This window comes from Ovis aries, chromosome 12 (genome assembly GCF_016772045.2).
Source record: "Ovis aries strain OAR_USU_Benz2616 breed Rambouillet chromosome 12, ARS-UI_Ramb_v3.0, whole genome shotgun sequence".
Classification (NCBI taxonomy): Eukaryota; Metazoa; Chordata; class Mammalia; order Artiodactyla; family Bovidae; genus Ovis; species Ovis aries.
The window spans coordinates 51,455,561-51,478,876 of NC_056065.1; the positions used below are offsets into that span (position 1 = coordinate 51,455,561).

Consider the following 23,316-nt stretch of genomic DNA (forward strand, 5'->3'; position numbering starts at 1 on the left):
CGGGTCAGCAGTGGCCTGCCACAGGGGGAGGGGCTCTGGGTACAGCAGACCTGGGTATGTCATAAGCCCTCTTGGAGGAGGTTGCCATTAACTCCACCATAGAGCCGCCAGACTTACACAGGACTGGGGAAACAGACTCTCGGAGGGCACAAACAAAATCTTGCGTGCACCAGGACTCAGGAGAAAGGAGCAGTGACTCCACAAGATACTGACCCAGACTTTCCTGTGAGTGTCCAGGAGTCTCCAGCAGAGGCATAGGTCGGCGGCGACCTGTGGCAGGGTTGGGGGTGTTGAGTGCAGTAGTGCATGCAGAGGACCTTGCAAGGAGGTCGCCATTATCTTCATTACCTCCACCATAGTTAGACTGCAGGTCAAACAATAGGGAGGGGACACAGCCCCACCCACCCAGAGAAAGTTGGATTAAAGATTTACTGAGCATGGCCCCACCCATCAGAACAAGACCCAGTTTCCCCTTCAGTCTGTCTCTCCCATCAGGAAGCTTCCATAAGCCTCTTATCCTTATCCATCAGAAGGCAGACAGAATGAAAACCACAATCACAAAAAATAATCAAACTGATCATATGGACCACAGCCTTGTCTAACTCAGTGAAATTATGAGCCATGCCGTGTAGGGCCATCCAAGATGGACAGGTCATGGTGGAGAGTTCTGACAAAACATGGTCCACTGGAGAAGAGAATGGCAAACCACTTCAGTATCATTGCCTTGAGAACCCCATGAACAGTATGAAAAGGCAAAAAGATAGGACACTGAAAGCTGAACTCCCCAGGTCAATAGGTGCCCAATATGTTACTGGAGAAGAGTGGAGAAACAATTCCAGAAAGAATGAAGAGATGGAGCCAAAGCAAAAACAGCACCCAGTTGTGGATGTGACTGGTGATGGAAGTAAAGTCCGAAGCTGTAAAGAACAATATTGCATAGGAACCTGGAATGTTAGGTCCATGAATCAAGGTAAATTAGAAGTGGTCAAACAGGAGATGGCAAGAGTGAACATCGACATTTTAGGAATCAGTGAACTAAAATGGACCGGAATGGGTGAATTTAACTCAGATGACTATTATATCTACTACTGTGGGAAAGAATCCCTTAGAAGAAATGGAGTAGCCCTTGTAATCAACAAAAAAGTCCAAAATGCAGTTCTTGGGTGTAATCTCAAAAATGACAGAATGATCTCTGTTCATTTCCAAGGCAAACCATTCACTATCACAGTAATCCAAGTCTATGCCCTGACCAGTAATGGTGAAGAAGCTGAAATTGAATGGGTTCTATGAAGACCTACAAGACTTTCTAGAACTAACACCCAAAAAAGATGTCCTATTCATTATAGGGGACTGGAATGCAAAAGTAGGAAGTCAAGAGATACCTGGAGTAACAGGCAAGTTTGGCCTTGGAGTACAAAACGAAGCAGGGTCAAGGCTAACAGAATTTGCCAAGAGAACACACGGTCATAGCAAACACCCTCTTCTAACAACATAAGAGAAGACTTTACACATGGACATCACCAGGTGGTCAATACTGAAATCAGATTGATTATATCCTTTGCAGCCAAAGATGAAGAAGCTCTGAACAGTCAACAAAAACAAGACTGGGAGCTGACTGTGGCTCAGATCATGAAATCCTTGTTGCCAAATTCAGACTTAAATTGAAGAAAGGAGGGAAAACCACTAGACCATTCAGGTATGACATAAATCAAATCCCTTACGATTATACAGTGGAAGTGAAAAATAGATTTAAGGGATTAGATCTGATAGAGTACCTGAAGAACTATGGATGGAGGTTTCTGACATTGTACAGAAGGCAGTGGTCAAGAACATCCCCAAGAAAAAGAAAATGCAAAAAGGCAAAATGGTTGTATGAGGAGGACTTACAAACAGTTGAGAAAAGAAGAGGAGTGAAAGGCAAATGAGAAAAGGATAGATATACCCATTTGAATTCAGAGTTCCAAAGTATAGCACAGAGATATAAGAAAGTCTTCCTCAGTGATCAATGCAAAGAAATAGAGGAAAACATAGAATGGGAAAGACTAGAGATCTCTTCAAGAAAATTAAAGATACTAAGGGAACATTTCATGCAAAGATGGGGACAATAAAGGACAGAAATGGTATCAACCTAACAGAAGCAAAAGATATTAAGAAGAGGTAGCAAGAATACACAGAACTGTACAAAAGAGATCTTTATGACTCATAATCATGATGGTGTGATCACTAGACTAGAGCCAGACATCCTGGAAAGTGAAATCAATTGGGCCTCAGGAGGCATCACTATGAACAAAGCTAGTGGAGGTGATGGAATTCCAGTTGAGCTATTTCAAATCCTAAAAGATGATGCTGTGAAAGTGCTGTACTCAATATGCCAGGAAATTTGGAAAACTCAGCAGTGGCCACAGGACTGGAAAAGGTCAGTTTTCAATCCAACCCCCAAAGAAGGGCAATGTCAAAGAATATTCAAACTATGGTACAATTGTACTCATCTCACATGCTAGCAAAGTAATGCTCAAAATTCTCCAAGCCAGGCTTCAACAGTACGTGAATGAACTTACAGATATTCAAGCTGGATTTAGACAAGGCAGAGGAACCAGATATCAAATTGCCAACATACGCTGGATCATCAAAAAAGAGAGAGAGTTCCAGAATCACATCTACTTCTGCTTTATTGACTATGCCAAAGCCTTTGACTGTGTGGATCACAACAAACTGGAAAATTCTTCAAGAGATGGGAATACCAGGCCACCTTACCAGCCTCCTGAGAAATCTGTATGGAGGTCAAGAAGCAACTATTAGAACTGTACATGGAACAACAGACTGGTTCCAAATTGGGAAAGGAGTACGTTAAGGCTGTATATTGTCACCCTGCTTATTTAACTTACATGCAGAGTACATCATGTGAAATGCTAGGCTGTATGAAGCTCAAGCTGAAATCAAGATTGCCGGGAGAAATATCACTAACCTCATATATGCAGATGACACCATCCTATGGCAGAAAGTGAAGAGGAACTAAAGAGCCTCTTGATGAAAGTGAAAGAGGAGAGTGAAAAAGCTGGCTTAAAACTCAACATTCACAAAACAAAGGTCATGGCATCTGGTCCTATCACTTCATGGCAAATAGATGGGGAAACAATGGAAACAGTGACAAACTTTATTTTTTTGGGCTCCAAAATCACTGCAGATGATGACTGCAACCATGAAATTAAAAGATGCTTGCTCCTTGGAAGAAAAGCTATGACGAACCTGGACAGCATATTCAAAAACAGAGACATTACTTTGCCAACAAAGGTCCATTTAGTCAGGGCTATGGTTGTTCCCATGGTCATGTATGGATGTAAGAGTTGGACCATAAAGAAAGCTGAGTGCCAAAGAATTGATGGTTTTGAATTGTGGTGTTGGAGAAAACTCTTGAAAGTCTTTTGGACTGCAAGGAGATCCAACCAGTCCTTCCTAAAGGAAATCAGTCCTGAATATTCATTGGAAGGACTGACGCTGAAGATGAAGCTCCAATACTTTGGCCCCCTGATGCAAAGAACTGACTCATTTGAAAAGACCCTGATGCTGGGAAAGATTGAAGGTGGGAGGAGAAGGGGATGGCAGAGGATGAGATGATTGGATGGTATCACTGACTGGATGGACATGAGTTTGAGTAAGCTCCGGGAGTTGGTGATGGGACAGGGAAGCCTGGCATGCTGCAGTCCATGGGGTTGCAAAGAGTTGGACATGACTGGTAACTGAACTGAAGATCTTATCCTTTCCTGAGACCATAAAATCTACAAGGGCTGGGACAGAGCCTGTTGTCTCAGCAATATTTTATTATGAAAGAGTTCAGATTCACAGTAAAGAAGGAGGAGTTTTATAGCCAAGATCTAGATTCAACCTGTTTTTGGCCCCATTATATCTCTGCCCGGCATGGTGCCTGCTATCTAGTAGACCTGTAATAAATCTTTGCTGAGTGAAAGTGGTTCATATCCTTCCACATCTTAGATGATAAAGGCAAGGTGAACAATATTTATGCCAGCATCATTTCTGTGTGTAAAAAATTGGAAACAACTTAAATGCCCAAGATAGAGAATTGGCTAAATAAATTATGGTACATCCTACATAGTGGGGTTCCTCATCATCAGTGACAGCAATGATGCATGTATTGACATGGAAGGGTGTTCCTGATGTACTGTTAGGAACAAAACTAAAGAAATCTGGGTATGACATTATTTTTTTGTAAAGTTAATAAATCAATAAACATTTACAGATAGAACCTACTCTATGATAGGTACTATTTTTAAATACTTTAGATATATTAATGCATTTTCACTGCAGATGGCTATTACAGCCATGAAATTAAAAGACGCTTACCCCTTGGAAGGAAAGTTATGACCAACCTAGATAGCATACTCAAAAGCAGAGACATTACTTTGCCAACAAAGGTCCATCTAGTCAAGGCTATGGTTTTTCCTGTGGTCATGTATGGATGTGAGAGTTGGACTGTGAAGAAAGCTGAGCACCAAAGAATTGATGCTTTTGAACTGTGGTGTTGGAGAAGACTCTTGAGAGTCCCTTGAACTGTAAGGAGAAATCCAACCAGTCCATTCTAAAAGAGATCGGTCCTGGGTATTCTTTGGAAGGAATGATGCTAAAGCTGAAACTCCAGTACTTTGGCCACCTCATGCGAAGAGCTGACTCACTGGAAAAGACTCTGATGCTGGGAAGGATTGTGGGCAGGAGGAAAAGGGGATGACAGAAGATGAGATGGCTGGATGGCATCACCGACTCGATGGACGTGAGTCTGAGTGAACTCTGGGAGTTGGTGATGGACAGGGAGGCCTGGCGTGCTGCGATTCATGGGATTGCAAAGAGTTGGACATGACTGAGGGACTGAACTGAACTAAACTGAACTGAATCCTCACAAGAATCCTATGGAGTGAGTATACCCTATTATCCCCATTTTACAGATAAAGAAACTGAGGCACGGAGAGGGGAATAACTTGCCTGGACTCACATAGCTCTTTCCATGGGAAAATGCCTTGGAAGTTACACAAAGAATATGACAGTGTTGACAATATCAAATACTGGCAAGGATGTGAGGCAACAGGAACTCACTCATTGTTGGTGGGAATGCAAAATACAGTCACTTTGGAAGAGAGCTTTGTGGGTTCATTAAAAACTAAATGTACTCTAACCACATGATCCAGCAACTACAACCTTGGTATTTCCTCAAAGGAGTTGCAAACACGCCCACACACAAACCTGCACATTGATGTTTATGGCAGCTTTATTCATAACTGCCCAAACTTGGAAACAACCAGGGTATCCTTCAGTAGGTGAACAGATAATGGAACATTGCTCAGTGCTTAGTCACTCAGTCAACCTCTTGGACTGCAACCTGCCACGCTCTTCTGTCTATGGAATTTTCCAGGTAAGAATACTGGAGTGGAGTGGGTTGCCATTTCCTACTCCAGGGGATCTTCCTGACCCTAGGATCAAACCCTTGTTTCTTACATTGCCAATCTCCTGCATTGGCAACAGGGTTCTTTACCACTGTGCTACGTGGGAAGCAATGGAATATTATTTGGCACTAAAAAAAGAGCTGTCAAGCCATGAAAAGACTTAGAGGAAACTTAAATGCATATTACTAAGTAAAAGAAACTGATCTGAAAAGTTGTATGATTCCAACTATATGATATCTTAGAAAAGGCAAAAAACCATGGTGACAATAAAAAAGATGTGTGGTTGCCAGGGACTGGAGGTCAGGGAGGAAGCACAGAGGATTTTCAGGGCAATGAGACTATTCCATATATTATATTGGTAGCTACATGTTATCACACATTTGTCCAAGCCCAAATCCATAGAATGTGCAAGAGTAAACCCCACACAACACTGCAGATCAACTACACTCCTCCAGTAAAATTAAAATGAAAAAGAGTGAACCCTAAAGTAAACCTGATCGCTCCCCTGATAGCTCAGTTAGTTAAGAATCCACCTGCAATGCAGGAGACCCAGGTTCTATTCCTGGGTGGGGAAGATCCGTTGGAGAAGGAATAGGCTACCCACTCCAGTATTCTTGGGTTTCCCTTATGGCTCAGCTGGTAAAGAATCCCCCCTGCCTCCCCACAATGTGGGAGACCTAGGTTCAATCCCTGGGTTGGGAAGATCCCCTGGAGAAGGGAAAGGCTACCAACTTCAGCATGCTGGCCTGGAAAATTCCATGGACTGTATAGTCCATGGGGTCACAAAGAGTTGGACACAACTGAGCAACTTTCACTTTTCTTTCCAATGTAAACCATGGGCTTCGGGTGATTACGATGTGTCCATGTAGGTTCATCAGCTGCAACAGTTGTACCTCTCTGGTGCTGATGTTGATAACTGGGGGTCTGTGCATGAGTGGCAATGGAGGGTACCTCGGAAATCTCCATTATCATCCTCTCAATTTTGCTGTGAAGCCAAAACTGCTCTAAAAACAGTGTATTTTTATATATATGTGGTAACTTCTAAGAGAGAAGATTTGGCATAATTTTGCTTCTTCCTATTGCCTCTGTCACATCTCATTTTTCTCCAGCAGTCATGTCTCACTTGTGTATACTCTTTTCCTGGAACATCACTTCTCAAGTGGTGAAGCGGAGTTAAGTCTGGAGAAGGGAACGCTTGGCCGCACACCCAACAAGAAGCCTCCCTCAACAGATGTCCCATCGCGATCAGATTTGACGCGACATTTCAGTCATGCAACTACAGGAGAAGAGGGCTGCCGTTACCTTTGTTGGAGCTGGAGAACTGGATGCCCACGTCTTGCAGAAGGTGCTCTGTCTCCTCCAGCCAGGACAGTGACAGGCGTAGGATGTCCAGTGACACCTTCTGGAGCCCTGAGACAGGTGGGCTCACCTGCAGGTGCTGCAGGAAGCTGACCTCCTTCCTCAGGTCGTTGCTGCAGCACGACGTCTTCATGCAAGCCTGGAAACAGATGAGGTCGTGAGGAGCCAGGGCACCGTTGCCAGAAATAGCACCCGGCCGCCGTGACCTGCAGAGAGGGGTGTTCTTGACGTGTTCTTGAAGCAGGAAGAACCCTGGGTGCCCTGGGATGGCCCACTTCTAGTTGCTTTTTAGGGGGTGAGTGGGACGAGGGGGCAGCTTTTATTTCGTGTGTACTTTAGTTGGGACTTTTGATGGTCAAATAGACCCCATGTTTACAGACTTAGAGAATGAATTTATGGTTGCTGGGAGGACAGCAACCCCTTATGGAGGGAAGGGATAGTTAGGGAGTTGGGGATGCTATGTACACACTGCTATATTTAAAATGGATAGCCAACAAGCATCTACTGTACAGCACATGGAACTCTCTCAAAGTTATGTGGCAGCCTGGATGGGAGGGGAGTTTGGGGGAGAATGGATGCATGTATATGGATGGCCGAGTCCCTTCGGTGCTCACCTGAAACCACCACAACATGGTGTGTTAATCGGCTATCAAAGTGAGAGTTGCTCAGCCGTGTCCGACTCTTTGCGACCCCATGGACTATACAGTCCATGGAATTCCCCAGGCCAGAATACTGGAGTGGGAAGCCTTTCCCTTCTCCAGTGGATTATCCCAACCCAGGGATCCAACCCAGGTCTCCCACATTCCAGGCGGATTCTTTATGAGCTAAGCCACAAGGGAAGCCCAAGATATAATCGGCTATACCCCAATATAAAATAAAAGCCAAAACAAGGGATTTCCGTGGTGGTCCAGTGGTGAAAACTCCGTGTTTCCAATACTAGATCCCATGTGCCACAACTAAAAAATCTCATATGCAGCAATGAAGATTGAAGGTCCCACATGCTGCAAATAATATCTGGTGCAGCCAATAAACAAAATTAAAGGAAAAAAAAAAGAGAAAGGAAGAGATCCCGTGTTTAGGCACAGGCAATTCCAAAGCCAAATTGCCAAGGACGATTTGGCTGAAACGAGAACCAAAGTTGGCTACAAAATTCCTGCTGAGATCAACACATAAGCTGGTCAGAAAGTCCAATTTCCTGGCTTGAAAAAGTGCTGACAAGCCAACATTCACAGACTCCCCAAATAGCAGCTGCTTATTTCCAGAGAAAGCAGAAGCAGCTGCCTGCTCTGATAAAGCTGGTTTTCCGGGTGGGGGCTGGGAGGTGGGCGGGGGGGTGGTCGGTCAGAACCAGTCTTGTCTCCTCCAGAGTCAAAGGCGACTAGGGTAGGGGCAGCCTTTCCATTGCTGGGACAAAAGAGAAAAACGCAAATAAAGAGCAGGATGTTTTCTTGGTTTCTCTGGAAATAACCCAGGGCTATTTTGAGGGCAAGAGGAGAAGGAGGCGACAGAGGATTAGATGGTTGGATGGCATCACTGACTTAACGGACATGAATTTGAACAAACTTCAGGAGACGGTGAAGGACAGCGAAGTCTGGGGTGCTGCAGTCCACTGGGTCGCAAAGAGCCAGACACGACTGAGTGACGGAACAACATTTCTTCCCCTGAGGTCCAGGGGCCTCCCAAAGGGGAGTGTCGGGCAGCTTTTTCTTGGCCACACCAATTTCACCTGGGAGGCAGTTTTTGAGGTCCTTTGTTTTCTACCTCAAACAAATTTCTCCAGCAAGAGAGAAGGTGGGCAGAAAAGCAGAACCGGACGATTTGCTGAACAAGGAGCACAACGTGAGCCATGGGGGGCACGGGTGAGAAGTGGAGGAGGGCACCTGGCAACTGTCTAAGGCCTTCTTCAGCTTCTCAACGCTGTCTGCGACCTCCTCCTGTCTGCAGAGGCCGAGCTGGGTCTCCTTCTGCAGGGTCCACTTTTTCTGCTGAAAGTTGATGTTGTCCTCAGTGACCTGGGTGATCTTCTCTATTAACTAATGGGAAAAAGACAAAAAAAAAAAAAAAAAAAAAAAGATTGACATTGCAGGGTGGCTCTGGCGGGAGGGGCTCTGGGTTGGGGGAAGGCATGGGCTTGAGCTCCCATCTCTGCAGGGTTGGGGAGGGAGGTCCTGGCATGTTTGGGTGATGGCTCTGGAGGGAATGTCGGCTCTGTCACCAGGGCTTGTTTCCCAGGATCAGAGATGATTTTTAAGAGCCAAAGGCTTGTCATGTGGCCCTGTGTGTGTTCTAGATTCTTCAGAACTCTGGGAGTGATTCATCATGCTGAGCCTGATGCTGTGGTGCCCGAAAGAGAAGGCTAGGCTATCCGAGAGCAGTCCATGGTGTGAATTTTTCACCCGCTTGCCGACACAGGGTTGGAGGGGACAAACGGAAGAATACCAAGTCAGTCCTTACAGCCAAAGGCACATCCTTGCTGCCGGCTGCCCTCTTCAGGAGAAGCGAGCCAGGACGCCTGCTCTACAGCGAGGCTCTTTCCTCGTGGGACTAACGGAGGTGGACCATGCAGGCCTGGAGACCAGACATAGGCCTGGGTGGTTCCATTTGATTTTCACAGAAACACTTCAAGGGAGTTTAACTGGCTTTTACTCTAAAAGCCAGGAAATCCCAGAATATCAAAACAAATCTTCATGGTGTAGCGACAGTGTGAAAAATATGCGCCACCAACAAAAAACAGAAACATATGTTCCCAGTGTCTGGAGTCCCGGGTCCCCGAGGAAGAAAGGGGGGAAGAGAGACGAACCTGCTGATCGGAGACGGGCTTGTCCTGGAATGGCTTCGCTCGTCCGTAGGTGGCCTTGATGACCTGACTTCTGAAATGCTCCAGCTGCAGCACAAAGAAAGGGAAGTTGATGGAATGAGTGGTGCAGCTGCAGCCGCAAGGCTTGAGGAGGCACTTCCACTGCTGGGTCTGGGAGAAATCCGTTAGAAGGCTCTGCACACCATGAATGGTCACTATGGTTGGGGCTTCCCAGGTGGTGCTAGTGGTAAAGAATCCGCCTGCCAATGCACGAGCCACAAGAGATGCGGGTACGACTCCTGGGTCGGGAAGATCCCTTGGAGTAGGAAACGGCAACCCAAACTAGTATTCTTGCCTGAAAAATTGCACGGATGGGGGAGCCTGCAGGCTATATTCCATGGGGTTGCAAAAAGTTGGTCACGACCAAGTGACTAAGCACGCACGCAAACAGATTATTAACACCTTCACCTCTCACCGGAAGGGGAAGTGCCCACACAAGAGAGGGGGACGGTAGGTTTTAATGACTTTTCAGGCATGCCCGCCTAACCCAGCCGATGCACGTGGGCAGCTCACATACGTCTCAGGCCCTCAGAAGAGCCACTCACTGCCAATTATCCAGTGGGAAGTCTGGGGCTGGGAGTGCTCTTCCATAATTGGTACGCTGGCACCAGGCTGTGAGATAAATATTGAGACTGTCAGCCTGAGTAAACTGTGTAATCAGCCAGGGTGCCCGGGGAGAGAAGGAGGAGCAGCCTGCTGCCATTTTGTGCCTTAGGCCTCGTGTCCTGAAGATGATGCCTGCTGTATTCCCCTCAGGGTCCCCGGAGCCTGGCACCCAGCAGGCACTCAATAAGTGTTCATCAAATGATTGTAACAGAAACAACTGACTTGGCAGGTGTTCAAAGTCCTCACCTTCAGTTTGGCCAGCTTTTATTGACTATCTCCCTGGTTCTGGTGTCTTCAGATTACGGTTGATGAAAGAATACAGTTACATTAGAATCAGGGCTTCTAGAATGACAAGTTCAAGGTGTCCCAGGTTCATGAGAGGCCTGAGAGGCAAACAAGCCCAACCCTCTCTGGAAGTTTACCAACATGATGGCCCTTGGCTCGGGTTTTGGGCTCACGGGCAAAACGTGGTCATGAAAGACTCTAGAATAGAGCCCTGAAGGACCATAACAGCTGGGGAATCAACGTGAATGTCAACAAGTCCAAGACACAGGAGTATGCTGCACACCAGGAGTTCTGAAAAGCCAAGGAGAGGAATTATGACTCTCCTAAAGACAGCTCTGCAGTCAGCTTGCCGGGAGCCAGCTGGGTGATCTGAGGGATTCCGGGCCGTCTGTTGGTTGCATGACCAAGGGGAGGGTCCTAACTTGCCCGAGGAAGAGGTTATGTAGGCAAGGCCCCATGGGTGATGGCCCGCATCACCACCAGAGGCACCCTGTGGGACTGCTGTGAGTGGAGGGACAGGTCCTGCTGGACAACGGGAGTCTGTCCTGGAGTCACTTGCCTGGGGAAAGGCATGACCTCAGGCAGGGAGCTGGCTGTGGACAAGAGGGTGACGTGGGAATGCCAGGGCAGCACAGAGAGGCCTCCTCCTTACTCTTTCGAGTCCTGGAGGAATCTCTGTGTCTTCCTGAATGAGCTCTGGCTGGAGGCATGACCAGGCTCCTGGCAAGTGGCACAGATCATGCCCTCAAGGTGGGTGTGTGCTGGGGGTGCAGAGTGCTGGCAGGGGCAGGGGTAGCCGAGGTGCACCAAGGGAAGCCCAGAGCCGCGGGCTCTCTCCCTTGGTAAGGGGTCGGTGCCCTGCAGGAGAGAGGACACCGGGGGTGACGGTGTGGATGGTTGTTGAAGAGGCTTTCATACCTGCACTATCGTCATCATTTAACCTGTGGGTGCTTCTGGAGCTCAGCGTGGGGGACAATGCCCGGTCATACTGTTGGTTCAGGCTTGGATGCCACCACATGGAAGGGCTTTGGGAGCTGGGCTGGGTGGGCTGGAGTGCTCCTTTAAGGACTGCGGTTCTTAACCCTTCTGGGTAGTTTACAGACCCTTCTGAGAATCCAGTGAGTGACAAGGTGGACTCATCCGCCCAGAAAAAGAAAAGCACGAACACACATACATGCAAATTGTTCTTGTCCTCCTGGGGCCATGGTTGCCAGGGGAGGGGTGCCTTGTGGAGGGGTCCAGGGTGGGCTGCCCTGGGTAGGCCACCTTCCACAGGGGCAGTGCCCCATCCTGGGATCTCGTCTGCCCTCCCTTAGTTTTTTCTGAGGCCTTGTTTGCATGTTCTGGCCATCATGTCTGTGCCACATGTAAGAGGAAGGGCTGCTGGGCCATCTTGGGTCAGAGCCTGGGAGATGGCACCCCCAGACCTGCTGAGTCTGAGCCTGCTCCCCACCTCGCCAGTTTCCATTTGGCATGAACTGTGATAGTGTGGGTTCTATTATTAATTCTACTATACAGTTCAGTTCAGTCACTCAGTTGTGTCCAGCTCTTTGCAACCTCATGGACTGCAGCAGGCTTCCCTGTCCATCACCAACTCCCGGAGCTTACTCGAACTCATGTCCATCAAGTCGGTGATGCCATCCAACCATCTCATCCTCTGTTGTCCCCTTCTCCTCCTGCCTTCAATCTTTCTCAGCATCAGGGCCTTTTCCAATGAGTCAGTTCTTTGCATCAGGTGGCCAAAGTATTGGAGTTTCAGCGTCAGCATCAGTACTTCCAATGAATATTCAGGACTGATTTCCTTTAGGATGGACTGGCTGGATCTCCTTGTAGTCCAAGGGACTCTCAAGAGTCTTCTCCAACACCACAGTTCAAAAGCATCAATTCTTCGGCGCTCAGCTTTCTTCACAGTCCAATTCTCACATCCATACATGACCACTGGAAAAACCATAGCCTTGACTAGACGGACCTTTGTTGGCAAAGTGATGTCTCTGCTTTTCAATATGCTGTCTAGGTTGGTCATAACTTTCCTTCCAAGGAGTAAGCGTCTTTTAATTTCATGGCTGCAGTCACCATCTGCAGTGATTTTGGAGCCCCCCCAAAATATTACTAATACTTCATTAAGAAAAGTGGCGGGACTTCCCTAGTGGTTCAGGGGTTAAGACTCTGTGCTTCTACTTCAGGGGACATGGGTTTGATCACTGGTTGGAGGACTAAGATCCTCCAAGCCATGTGGCTTGGCCAAACAAAACAGAACAAAACAAAAACAAACAGAAAAGTGGCCTCCCCTGTGGATACTGACTAGAGCGTCTGTTTGGAGGCCCAGAGGAAGAAAGATCGCTGTAAATGTCAAGACAAAGAAACGTGAAGGAGAAAGTGCTAGAAACACCACTGTGGTTGAAAGCCTCAAACCCTCCCTAAGAGGGACCCGCACCACTGGTTTACCGGGGTGGGCCTTGACCTGGGACTGGCTGCTTGGTCAGGGTCTCAGGTGATGGCAAACACCAGTGTGGGCAGCTTCCCAGCAGGAAAAGCCTTTTTAATGACATCCCCTGGGACTTGGGAGCCCCATCCCCTGGGATAAGTGGGTGAAATTAAACCAGGCCATCCTCCTCCTCACTCATCCCTGCCGGCCGCTTGGGCGCAGGGCTCTGTGGAGAGCAGTGGGCCATGAAGGGGCTTGGCAGCACGCCTACCTGACCTACTGCCCTTTCCAAATTGGCTTTAATGAGGTTTTCTCTGTTCCCCATTTCTTGCAGCTGAAGCAATTTCCTTCTGGAATCCTCCTGAAGCTTCTCTTCAACCTGAAAGGATGATGAAAGCATGGGCTTGCTGCTAATGTGATCATCACGCCCGCTGGGGGAACTCTTCTTGGGGGGGGGTGCTAATAGCAGTGGGGGAGTCCTCGAGGGGTAGGGACAGCTGCGGCCCCATGGCAGGGGTCATGGGCATACACAGGGTGGAGATAAACTCACAGGGAGATACCCCTTAAGGGAAGGGGCTGAGCTCTGCACCCTGGGCTCAACTATGTCCTATCACAGACTCCAATCCCAGCTCAGTCCCTAGCAAGATGTGTGACCCTGGGAAAGTGATTTCACGGCTCCGTGACTCAATGTTCTCATCTGTCAAATGGGGACAGAGTACCTGTACTGCAGCACAGAGTTATTGTGGGAATTCAAAATATTTGGAATAGTGCTTACAGGTCTGAGTGTGGTAAATATTGGTGTGACCTATAAAAGGTGGGTGGGGAATTTCCTGGTGGTCCAGTAGCTAAGTCTCCTTGCTCTCAATGGAGGGCACCCAGGTTTGATCCCTGGTCAGGGAACTAGATCCCACATGCCGCAGTGAAGATAGAGGATACCACGTGCAGCAATTAAGATCCTGTGCAACCAAATAAATACACATATTTTTTTAAAAAGTGAACGGGAATATCTGCCATGCAGCCTCCTTCTAAGACTCCACGAAAGGTCCTTGGTCAGTGTTATTATTGGGTTTATCATCATAATTATTTGTCATTACCACTTTGAGCACACCCACTGGTGGAAACCTCTCTAGAGGCTTGCTCAGTAACGTCTATTAAGAATCGCAGCCTGCAAAAGAAGGTGTTTGAAGTGCAGAAGCTTGCTTGTTTAATCCTCCCTTGCTTGGGTAACGGGGCAAGCTGAGGTGAGCTTGAGAGTGCTTGATGCTACCATCTGCTGGCAAGTGTGGGCCTTGCAGCTGCTCATTTCAGGGACACATCTAATCATTTCAGGGACATACCTACTGAGCCCAGGGCTCTGGCACCAACAGGAAACCAGGCAAACGCTCATAAATAAGTGGAGAGACTTTGTGCTGAAACAAATCCCATGGGCCGTGTTGATCAGGGATCTGACAAGGGGGATCACAGAGATGTAGTAAAAGACCCAGAGGAACTCTTTGGAGCTTTCCTCTGAGCAGAGCAGTACAGTGGGAGAGCGACCACCCGGCTCTGGCACCTTGGGAAAGCCACCTCTCTGGGGCCTTAGTTTCCTTCCAGATCTAAACATGCTCTGACTTGTATTTCAGCTGCATTTCCATACACCACAGAAGCCAAGTCCAACCCTGGACTCTGCCCTTATCTGTGTTCTCCACGAACAGCCCCCCATTCCCACTCCTGAGCTTCAGGCAACTTCAGGGGCTGTCCTGCTCCCTCCGTCACACCTGGAGCTCTCCACGTCTGTCCTCCCATCCCTCTCAGGTGACATGCTGGGCTGTGGCAACTGGCCACCTCACCTCTAGTTTAGCGCCTTGAGGTACTGTGAGGGTTAGTCAGCTGTAGGGCAGCTCTGACCTACAAAACGTTCTACAACGATACAGATGCTCTGAATCTGTATCATCTAATACAGCAGCCACAAACCACATCTGGTGATCCAGTGCTCGAAACGGGCTGGTGTGATCGAGGAAATGAATTTCAAAGTGTATTTAATTTTGATTAATATCAGTGTAAACAGTAGCACATGGCTGTTGGCTATACAATAGTGATTGGAGTCAGACCAACCTGGAGTCAGCCAAAACCATGTGACTGGGCTAGTTACATTGCTAGTTAACAAGCAGTCTTGACTTTCTCATCTGTAAAATGGGGAGAATGATCTCTAGGTCATGGCGCTGTTGTGAAGAGGGAAAAGAGATGAAATGTTTGGTGGTAATGCCCAGTCCATGAGAAACTGCAGCTATCATCTGCACCATTATTAGCTGCGAATGTCACATATTAGTTCTCTGTTTGGAAGCCCTGGTAGCGCCCCACTGCCCGTGTGCAATAGAGCCTGAGTGCCAGAACTAGTGCAAAACACCAAGCCAGGGATTCAAGAAGCCCTGATGGGCTCTGAACAAGGCAAAGAAAAATGGATCCGCTCCGAGATAAATCATAATACAACTGCTGGAAATCCAGGGAAAAGAAAATCTTTTGCAAAGGTGCAACAATAAGGCTTACAGATGACTTCTAAATAGAAATAACCGGAGCCAAAAGACAGCAGGGACATACCTAATGCTGTTTCTAATGTGCCAAAAGAAAAGAACTGCCACTGTAGAATTCAATAGGCAGTCAAATGTGTTTTAAGATTGAAGGTTAAATATACATTTCAAGATAGACACACAGACACATCTGAGACTGTCATCAGCAGAGCTACAGTGAAGGAAAACACTAAAGGGTATTCTTCAGAGACAAGGAAAATGAATGCAGATGGATGATCAGAGATGCAGAAAAGACAAGCAGCAGTAACAGTAACGTGTGCATATGATACTGACTATATAAAAATGCCAATAATATCTTTGGGGGTTTTATTAATAACTATAGAGAGGAGTTTAGAAAATGACAGCAATGACTTACAAATCTGGAGGGGTTAAGTGAAGTCAGGGTGTTCTAAATTCACTGCATTGTCAAGGAGAAGGGCATAATTATCAACTAATACTACATCTTGGTAAGTTAAGAATGTACATTGTAAGTACTTCTGTGGTGGTCCAGTGGCTAAGACTCTGCGCTCCCAATGCCAGGGGCCCGGGTTCAATTCCTAGTCAGGGAACTGGATTCCACAGGCCACAATGAAGAGTTTGTATGCTGCAACTGAAGATCGAACGTGCCACAGTAACGATTCCCAACTAAAACCCAGCCCAGCCAAAGAAATGTTAATTAATTAAAAAAGAATGCACATTGTAATCTTTAGGATGACCACTAAGAGAGCAATGGAAGAATGAAAAACTTCATTAATGTGAGATCTTTGCTAGTCAAGGATAAAATGCTATTGTCTTACTATTATTAAAAGGATAGTAAAAAACTGAAATGTTTCCAAGCTAATAGAGGAGAAAGGTGGAATGACAGAAAACCGTCAACTCAGAAGGAGGCAAGAAAGGAGAGAAAAAGCAATATAGTTACAGATAGTACAACTGGCACTGAGCAAGAGAGTAGATTTAAATCCCAGTGTATGAGTAATTAGATAAGATAAACGGGCTGAAAGTAAAAGACTGTCAAACTGGATTTTGTAAAAATGATATGCTATTTGGACGCTATATGTCTAAAACTTAAAAACTGACAGACAGGACTTCCCTGGTGGTCCAGTGGTTAAGAATCCACCTGCCAAAGCAGAGGACACGGGTTTGGTTCCTGGTCCTGGGAGAGTCCACATGCCATGGGGCAACTAAACCCATGAGCCACAACTACGGAGCCCTTGCACCCCAAAGCCCATGCTCCACAGCAAGAAGCCACTGAAATGAGAAGCCGGTGCACCGCAGCTAGAGAGTAGTCCCTGCTCACCATATCTAGAGAAAGCCTGTGCGCAGTAATGAAGACCCAGCACAGCCAAAAATAAACACATAAATAAAATTTAAAAAAATTAACAGAGGAAGTATGAAAAAAATATGCTACGGAAACCCTAACCAACAGCAAGCCAGTGATGGCGCTAAATGACAAAGATGATGTTAAGGGGAAAACACTACTAGAGATGAAAAGAGACATTAAAAAAAAAAGGGACATTTTATGATGATCAAAAGTCTTGTTCTACTGGAAACATTAGAATTCTAAATTTATATGCACATAGTAATACAACCTCACAATATATAAAGCAAAATTTGTCAATATTAAAAGAAGAAACACACAAATGTACAATCATGATGAGATTAAAAAAAAAAAAACATTCCCAATGACTGATAGAACACAAAGACACGCACACACACAAATCAATAAGAGTATTTAAGTTGGAACAACATCATTGACAAGCTTGATTTAATGGATCAATTCTTTCCTGGGTAATTTCATGATTGAAGGCAGTGGGTCGTGGTTACACACGGGAACTTTGGAGTCTGGCAGACCCAGCCTGGAGCGGTTGCCAAGGCGACCCATCCCTGCCATACCTTGCTCTTTTCCCGAAGCGTCTTAGAGATCAGGCTCTGCTCCGTACTGCTCCTCTTCAACTCCTCCCTGAGCTTTCTCACTTCTTTCTCCATGCCGTGGATTTGCTAAGAAAGTTTCAACAACAGGGAAGTCAACTTCGACCTCATCTGGTTTGTTAAGGTGGAACCTAGCCTAAGATCAGGTTAATTCTTTCCCTTGGGAGATGTTTCTACATCTTTAAAACAAAGTAGGGTTTTTTTCAACAGATGCACTGAAAGCACAGGGTGAGGGAAACTTTGAGTTTCTTTTGAAGATCAGCATGGATTCTGGATTAAACAGTACAAGGGACACATTTACTCATTAGATTCTCCTTCCTTGGAATATATTTTGAGTTCAGTCTAAATAGGGTTTATTTGGAAGACACCATGGGCAGAGCTTGGAAGAAAAGAACAATGAGCTTTTTCTTTTTGTTCCCATTTGAGACAGAGAATAGCAGTGCCCCTGAGAGAAGAAAATGGCCTCAACAGATGGAAACGATATGCTTAGTGATGTTCTTGAGGATTCGACTGGCGCGGAGGGTGAACATTCACATTTAGTGCTCATCTTTTCATTGTATTAATTTTTATATTCACCTTCCATACAAAGCCAATGATATGTCTGCTTTTTATTTTGTTTTTATGAACTGATGTAAAACTGAATGTATCGATAGTTAAGTAACAATACTTGAGGAGTTTCATGTCAATAACAGTGCCCATGGCTGTGATAAAACTTGTGACGGTAGCTCATGAAAGTTTGGGCATCACAAGTCCAGGGGTAGGGACCATGGTGAATTTCTAGCAGCATCTAGTGGCCACCTGGCCACCTTCTGTCCCGGTCTCCAGCCCAACTCTAGCCCAGCTCCAGGGGCAACCTGATGAGGGGCCTAGAGCCAACTGTCCATGAAACCCTAGGAGAGTATGTTTTCCAAGGTTTTCTACCTGTCTTTTTGAGGCAAGCAAATCAAAGAATTATGTTAATTACATTAACAAACAAACACCCATAAAGCCCCAGAGTTTGCACTAGCTAAGGGGCCAAGGAACCCCTCCAAAGCCCTGTAGGTCAAAGTCTAGGCTTTCTGTGGACACCCAGGGGTGAGGAGGTTCAACGCACGGTTTTGTAGAGTTTTAATTCTTTCTCTTGGGCTTCCAGGTTCTCCTTCTGGGCATCTTCCTTCTTTAACTCTTCTTTCAGCACTGAGCACTGGGGAGAAAAATAACAAGGTCACATGGGCTTGACTGGGGGCCCTAAGTCCCTATGTGCGTGCCCAAGGTTGTCTTCTGCTGTTTAACTCAATCACATCCTGCATTCTGAGAGGCCAGACTATCTGTGTGATGGAAGCACGGGCATCTTGTGGTTGTTCCTGGTTCACCCCTCTTGTGAGTTCTGACAAATAAAGCATCTTAATTACCCTTCAAAAGCCAGCAAACTGCACCACACAGGGACTCCAGACTCGTAGAGTCTGGGTACTTAGGGTGGAGGAATTGAGCTGTTTTCACTCAGAGAGCATCGAGAGTGGTGAGGGAGGGCCAGTGGGTTTGGGTCGATCTTAGTGCTTTTGTGCAGGTTCATCTCAAAGACACAACTGCCCTGTTGGTCACAAAGGGGTAAATGGAGCTGCCTTTTCCGAGGGCATTTTGGCAACAGACATTAAGAGCATAAGGATGGATGTGTCTTCTTTTGACCCAGAAATTCCCACTTTGGACATGTACCCTAAGGACAATGATTAGAGAAATCAGTGAATCTGTAGCTTCAAGGATGTTCTCCATAGAACTGTCAGTAACAGTGGAAAAAAAGAAACACCAAGTGTTGTTTATGACAGGAGATGACTTTATAACACTGTGTACATCCAGGAGAAAGTGTGTGGCTTTTAAGACCAATGATAAGAGCGTTGATCTATTAGCATGGGAAAGTCATTGTGTTTATGATTTTTAAAAATATACATAGTGTAAATTCACTGTAAAATAACTGACTGATTGATTTCCAGGTAATATATAGAAACAAGACTGGAAGAACCCTGAGGAAAAGTGACCTCACTCTAAGGTCAATAAGGAAGGGGAAACGGGGACATAATCAAACAGATGCACTGTGGGAGGCGGAAGAGCCAAGCAGGGGTTGTCTTTGCATATTCCTTCTACTAAGCACCAGCTCTGCAACCCCTCCCTGTCCCCAACACACACACACACACACACACACACAGAGTCCTCTCACCTAAAACAGCGAGTGCACATGCCTAGGAGGGCACTCTGCTTGTCAGAAACAAAGGCAGAGGCATTGGCCGGGCGGCTGACTGAGGCAGAGGCAGAGGAGCAGGGCTAAAACCAGGCTCCCATGTCTTGGAAAATGATTTTGTCATTCCCATTTCGCAGATGGGGTAATAAAGGCCAAATAAGTTACAGTAAGAGAAAGCTCTGGGATTGGACCCAGGTCTGTGACTCCAAAGCTCGTGGCTTTTGCCGGTTCCATATTCGGTGTAGTACTGTGCACCAGGTACTACGTATCAGGCCTTTTCCTTGGAACCTCAGGATGTTTCCATCCCACACCCATGCAGCCCTGGCTAATCCATCAGACAGCTGCTGGGAATCCCTGAGTTACGACCTGAGATGAAAGCTATGAGGTTTTACCCTGACTGGCAGAAACAGATGCATCATACAAATACTGAGAAATCTTATCCTATAGAGTCAGGATTCTAAAGTTGGCATGGAAGGCAAGATTTGCAAATAAAGTTCCATTGAAAAAACTCTTCACTTGCCTACCAAGTCTAGGTAAGAAATGAGAGTTTGTGTGTTTGCATCTGGATCTTCAAACGTTGTGATTTGAAGGCAATTATGAGAACCAGTGGTGCTGGGACTGTGATGGAGCCCTGTGGGTTGTCCTTGCTCACAGAGAGATTTTATTCTGTTTTACATTAAGCTGTGCAGTAGCAATATATCCTAATAAGTGTTTGTTCCTGGGGTTTATTTATCATAGGGGTTAAAAAATATTTGCTGCATTTGAAAATATATTATGCTCTTCTGAGCCACATACTGTACTTTAAAAGCTGCTGAGAAGTTGACTTCTCTGCAGACATGTGACTGCACTGTGTCTGCTTTGGTGATGACCTGACACTCACTCTGGAGTTGAGGGCTTCAAGCTGGTGGTCCTTTTCTTTGTTCTCACTTTTTAGTTGATTCACCTCCTGTTTTAGTTGTTGAACTTGCTCATCCTTTGCTAACATATCCTTTTGCAAAGATGACACCATCTCTGCAAAACAAAAACAAAAACTCACAGGTCAAAAGGGCAGGGAGGATTCCTGGCATCACCATGGCTGTTAGCCAAGTTTCAGACAAGAACCTCCAAGCCCAGGGCCGGCGTTCCTAGAACTGTGGAGGTTGTTGCCAAAGAATCCCAGAGCAAGAACAGGAATGAGACCAGAGACCATGGAACGTGGTTTGAGGCTTCAGGGAGAATGAGGGGCAGTCAGCGAGCACCAGGGGGACGAGAAGCCTTTGGGGGCCCCTGGTGGGCACAGGCTGGGCAGAGCCGATAGGCGAGGCCATGCCCAGGGCTTCAGCAGCAAAGGCCCAGCACAGGTGAAGTCCAGGAATTCTTCTCCAGAGCCCAGGAGACAGACTTGCGGCAGAGCAGACTGCTGGACACTCTTGGTGGGGCAGCTAGCTTCACACTTACATGAGTTTGGCCCTGTCCTAACCCCTTATTGGCTTGGCGGTCTTGGACAAGTTATTTCACCTCCCACTGCATGTCCTGCACAGAGTTATTGTAAGGGTCAAGTGAGATGGTCTGTCCTAAGAACATAAGGTGACTAACTTATATTTGTTGCTGTTGTTCAGCCGCTAAATCGTGTCTGACTCTTTGCGACCTCATGGACTGCAGCATGCCAGGCTTCTCTAACCTCCACCATCTCCTGGAGATTGCTCAAACTCATGTCCATTGAGTTGGTGATACCAACCAACCATCTCATCCTCTGTCACCCCCCTACATGGTACTCACTATGTTTCACGACAGCCAGTTTCCAGCATGGCCCCCATGCCCTGTCTCCTGGAATTCATGCCCTTGTGCGGCCCCTCCCACCCTGAATAGGGCTGACATGGGTAACCGACGTGATGCTGTGGAAATGATGCAATGTGACCTCCCAGGCTGGGTCATTAAAGACACTGCGGCTTCCTCTTTGCTCTCTCTTGCATCACTCACTCTGGGGGAAGCCACCCCCTGTGTTGTGAAGACACTCAAGGAGCCCTCGGGAGAAGTACGTGTGATGAGAGGCTGAGGCCTCCAGCCAACAGCCACATGAGCAGCAACTCTGAAAGGGGTTCCTCCTGCTTCCAGTAAGGCTTTAGATGACATGACTGATGCCCCAGACGACATCTTGACTGCAATTCAAGAGAACTAAGTTACACACCCCTCCATCCCAAATTCCTGTACTGCAGAAACTGGGTGAGATAATAAATATCAGCTGTTGTTTTATCCGTTACATTTTGGGATAACTTGCTATATAGCAATAGATAACTATTCTGTTATTGAATTATCACTTTGGGGAAAAGTGGAAAGTGAAAGTGAAAGTTGCTCACTTTCCAAGCTGGTGGAAGATTCGACTTCCAGTGGACCTGGAGCCTCATTATATGCTCACTGTAACGCAATAGCTGAGTGACACACCCACCAGCAACAGAGGATGAGATCGTTGGACGGTATCACCTATTCAGTGGACACGAACTTGGGCAAACTCCAGGAGCTGGTGAAGGATAGGGAAGCCTGGCGTGCTGCAGTCCATGGGGTTTCAGAGTCGGATACAACTTGGTGACTGAACAGCAACAAGACACCCACCATCACCATCACAGTTCTGAGGTCAGTCATACGAGGTCAGAAGTGGGCAGTGGCCTGATTTCCGGAAATCACTGCCCCTTCTCCAAAATACTTGGGATAATCCTCCCACTCACTAGCCTATGAAATTACCCAGCCCATAAAAATTAACCACCTCATATTTCAGGGCTGCTCACCTTCTGAGATGGCCCATACTCTCTACCCGTGGAGTATGTTTCTCTCTAAACAAACCCACTTCTTACCTATCACTTTGTCTCTCACTGAATTCTCTCTGTGACAAGACATCAAGAACCTGAGCTTTATTAATGAATAAATGAAGCCCAGATGTATGAGCTCAGTTAAAAGACAGTGTGTTCTGGCCTGGGTCCAAGTTCAACCTGGGTTGCACGGTTTCACACCCGCTCTGCTGTTCTCCCCTGGGTCCCCCCCCGAGGCACTGGCCACCGTCTCACACAGTGGGTTTTGTCCACAGCACGACCACTCTCTGAAGCAGGCTGTTCGTTTATTCATCCTTTTCCTTCAGTGAGTACAGGGATCTGACTGTCTTGCTCAGAGCTCTCTCCCCAGAGCCTAGAACAGGGCCTGACAGTTAGTAGGTGCTCAGTCAGCATGCTGAAGGAATGAAGGAATCCAGGGAGTCCGGGCTCAGCCACAGCTGTGTGTGGGCTGCCCCTCCCCTCACCCAAGCCCTTTATCAGGGAACCACCTTTGTTGGTCAATTAGAAAATGTTTCACTTGGGCTCAAGTGCACTCAGGTGAAAATGGGTGAGATGATGGGTACCCAAAGTGGTGACCCCATTTTGTCCATGTTCTAGTTCGCACTCAGGCAGGCTGGCTTGTGGAGCCACCCAAGTCACACTATGTTCTATGCTCTCCCTGATGGGGCCAGTGCTCAAGCGACCTCGTAGACAAGATATATGTGTGTGTGCTCAGTTGCTCAGTTGTGTCCGATTCTTTGCGACCCCCATGGACTGTAGCCCGCCAGGCTCCTCTGCCCATGGAATTGTCCAGGCAAAAATACGTGAGCAGTAGCCCTTTCCTTCTCCAGAGGATCTTCCCAG

General features: G+C 46.8%; 1 protein-coding gene across 10 annotated transcripts in view; it reads right to left on the reverse strand.

Moving 5' to 3' along the window:
• FHAD1 (forkhead associated phosphopeptide binding domain 1) overlaps window positions 1-23,316 on the reverse strand; it is a 162,679-nt gene that overhangs the window by 63,084 nt on the left and 76,279 nt on the right. For 7 of the 10 annotated variants that reach the window (XM_060396587.1, XM_015099308.4, XM_015099309.4 and 4 more), the window contains exons 8-14: window positions 20,550-20,680; window positions 18,551-18,640; window positions 17,422-17,526; window positions 13,254-13,361; window positions 9,610-9,693; window positions 8,690-8,842; window positions 6,753-6,948 (exon numbers count right to left, since the gene is read on the reverse strand). In XM_060396587.1, coding sequence (XP_060252570.1) covers window positions 6,753-6,948; window positions 8,690-8,842; window positions 9,610-9,693; window positions 13,254-13,361; window positions 17,422-17,526; window positions 18,551-18,640; window positions 20,550-20,680 — 867 coding nt within the window. The remainder of the gene's footprint in view (window positions 1-6,752; window positions 6,949-8,689; window positions 8,843-9,609; window positions 9,694-13,253; window positions 13,362-17,421; window positions 17,527-18,550; window positions 18,641-20,549; window positions 20,681-23,316) is intronic. The other 3 variants (XM_060396588.1, XM_060396586.1, XM_027975873.3) reach the window with 1 other exon arrangement.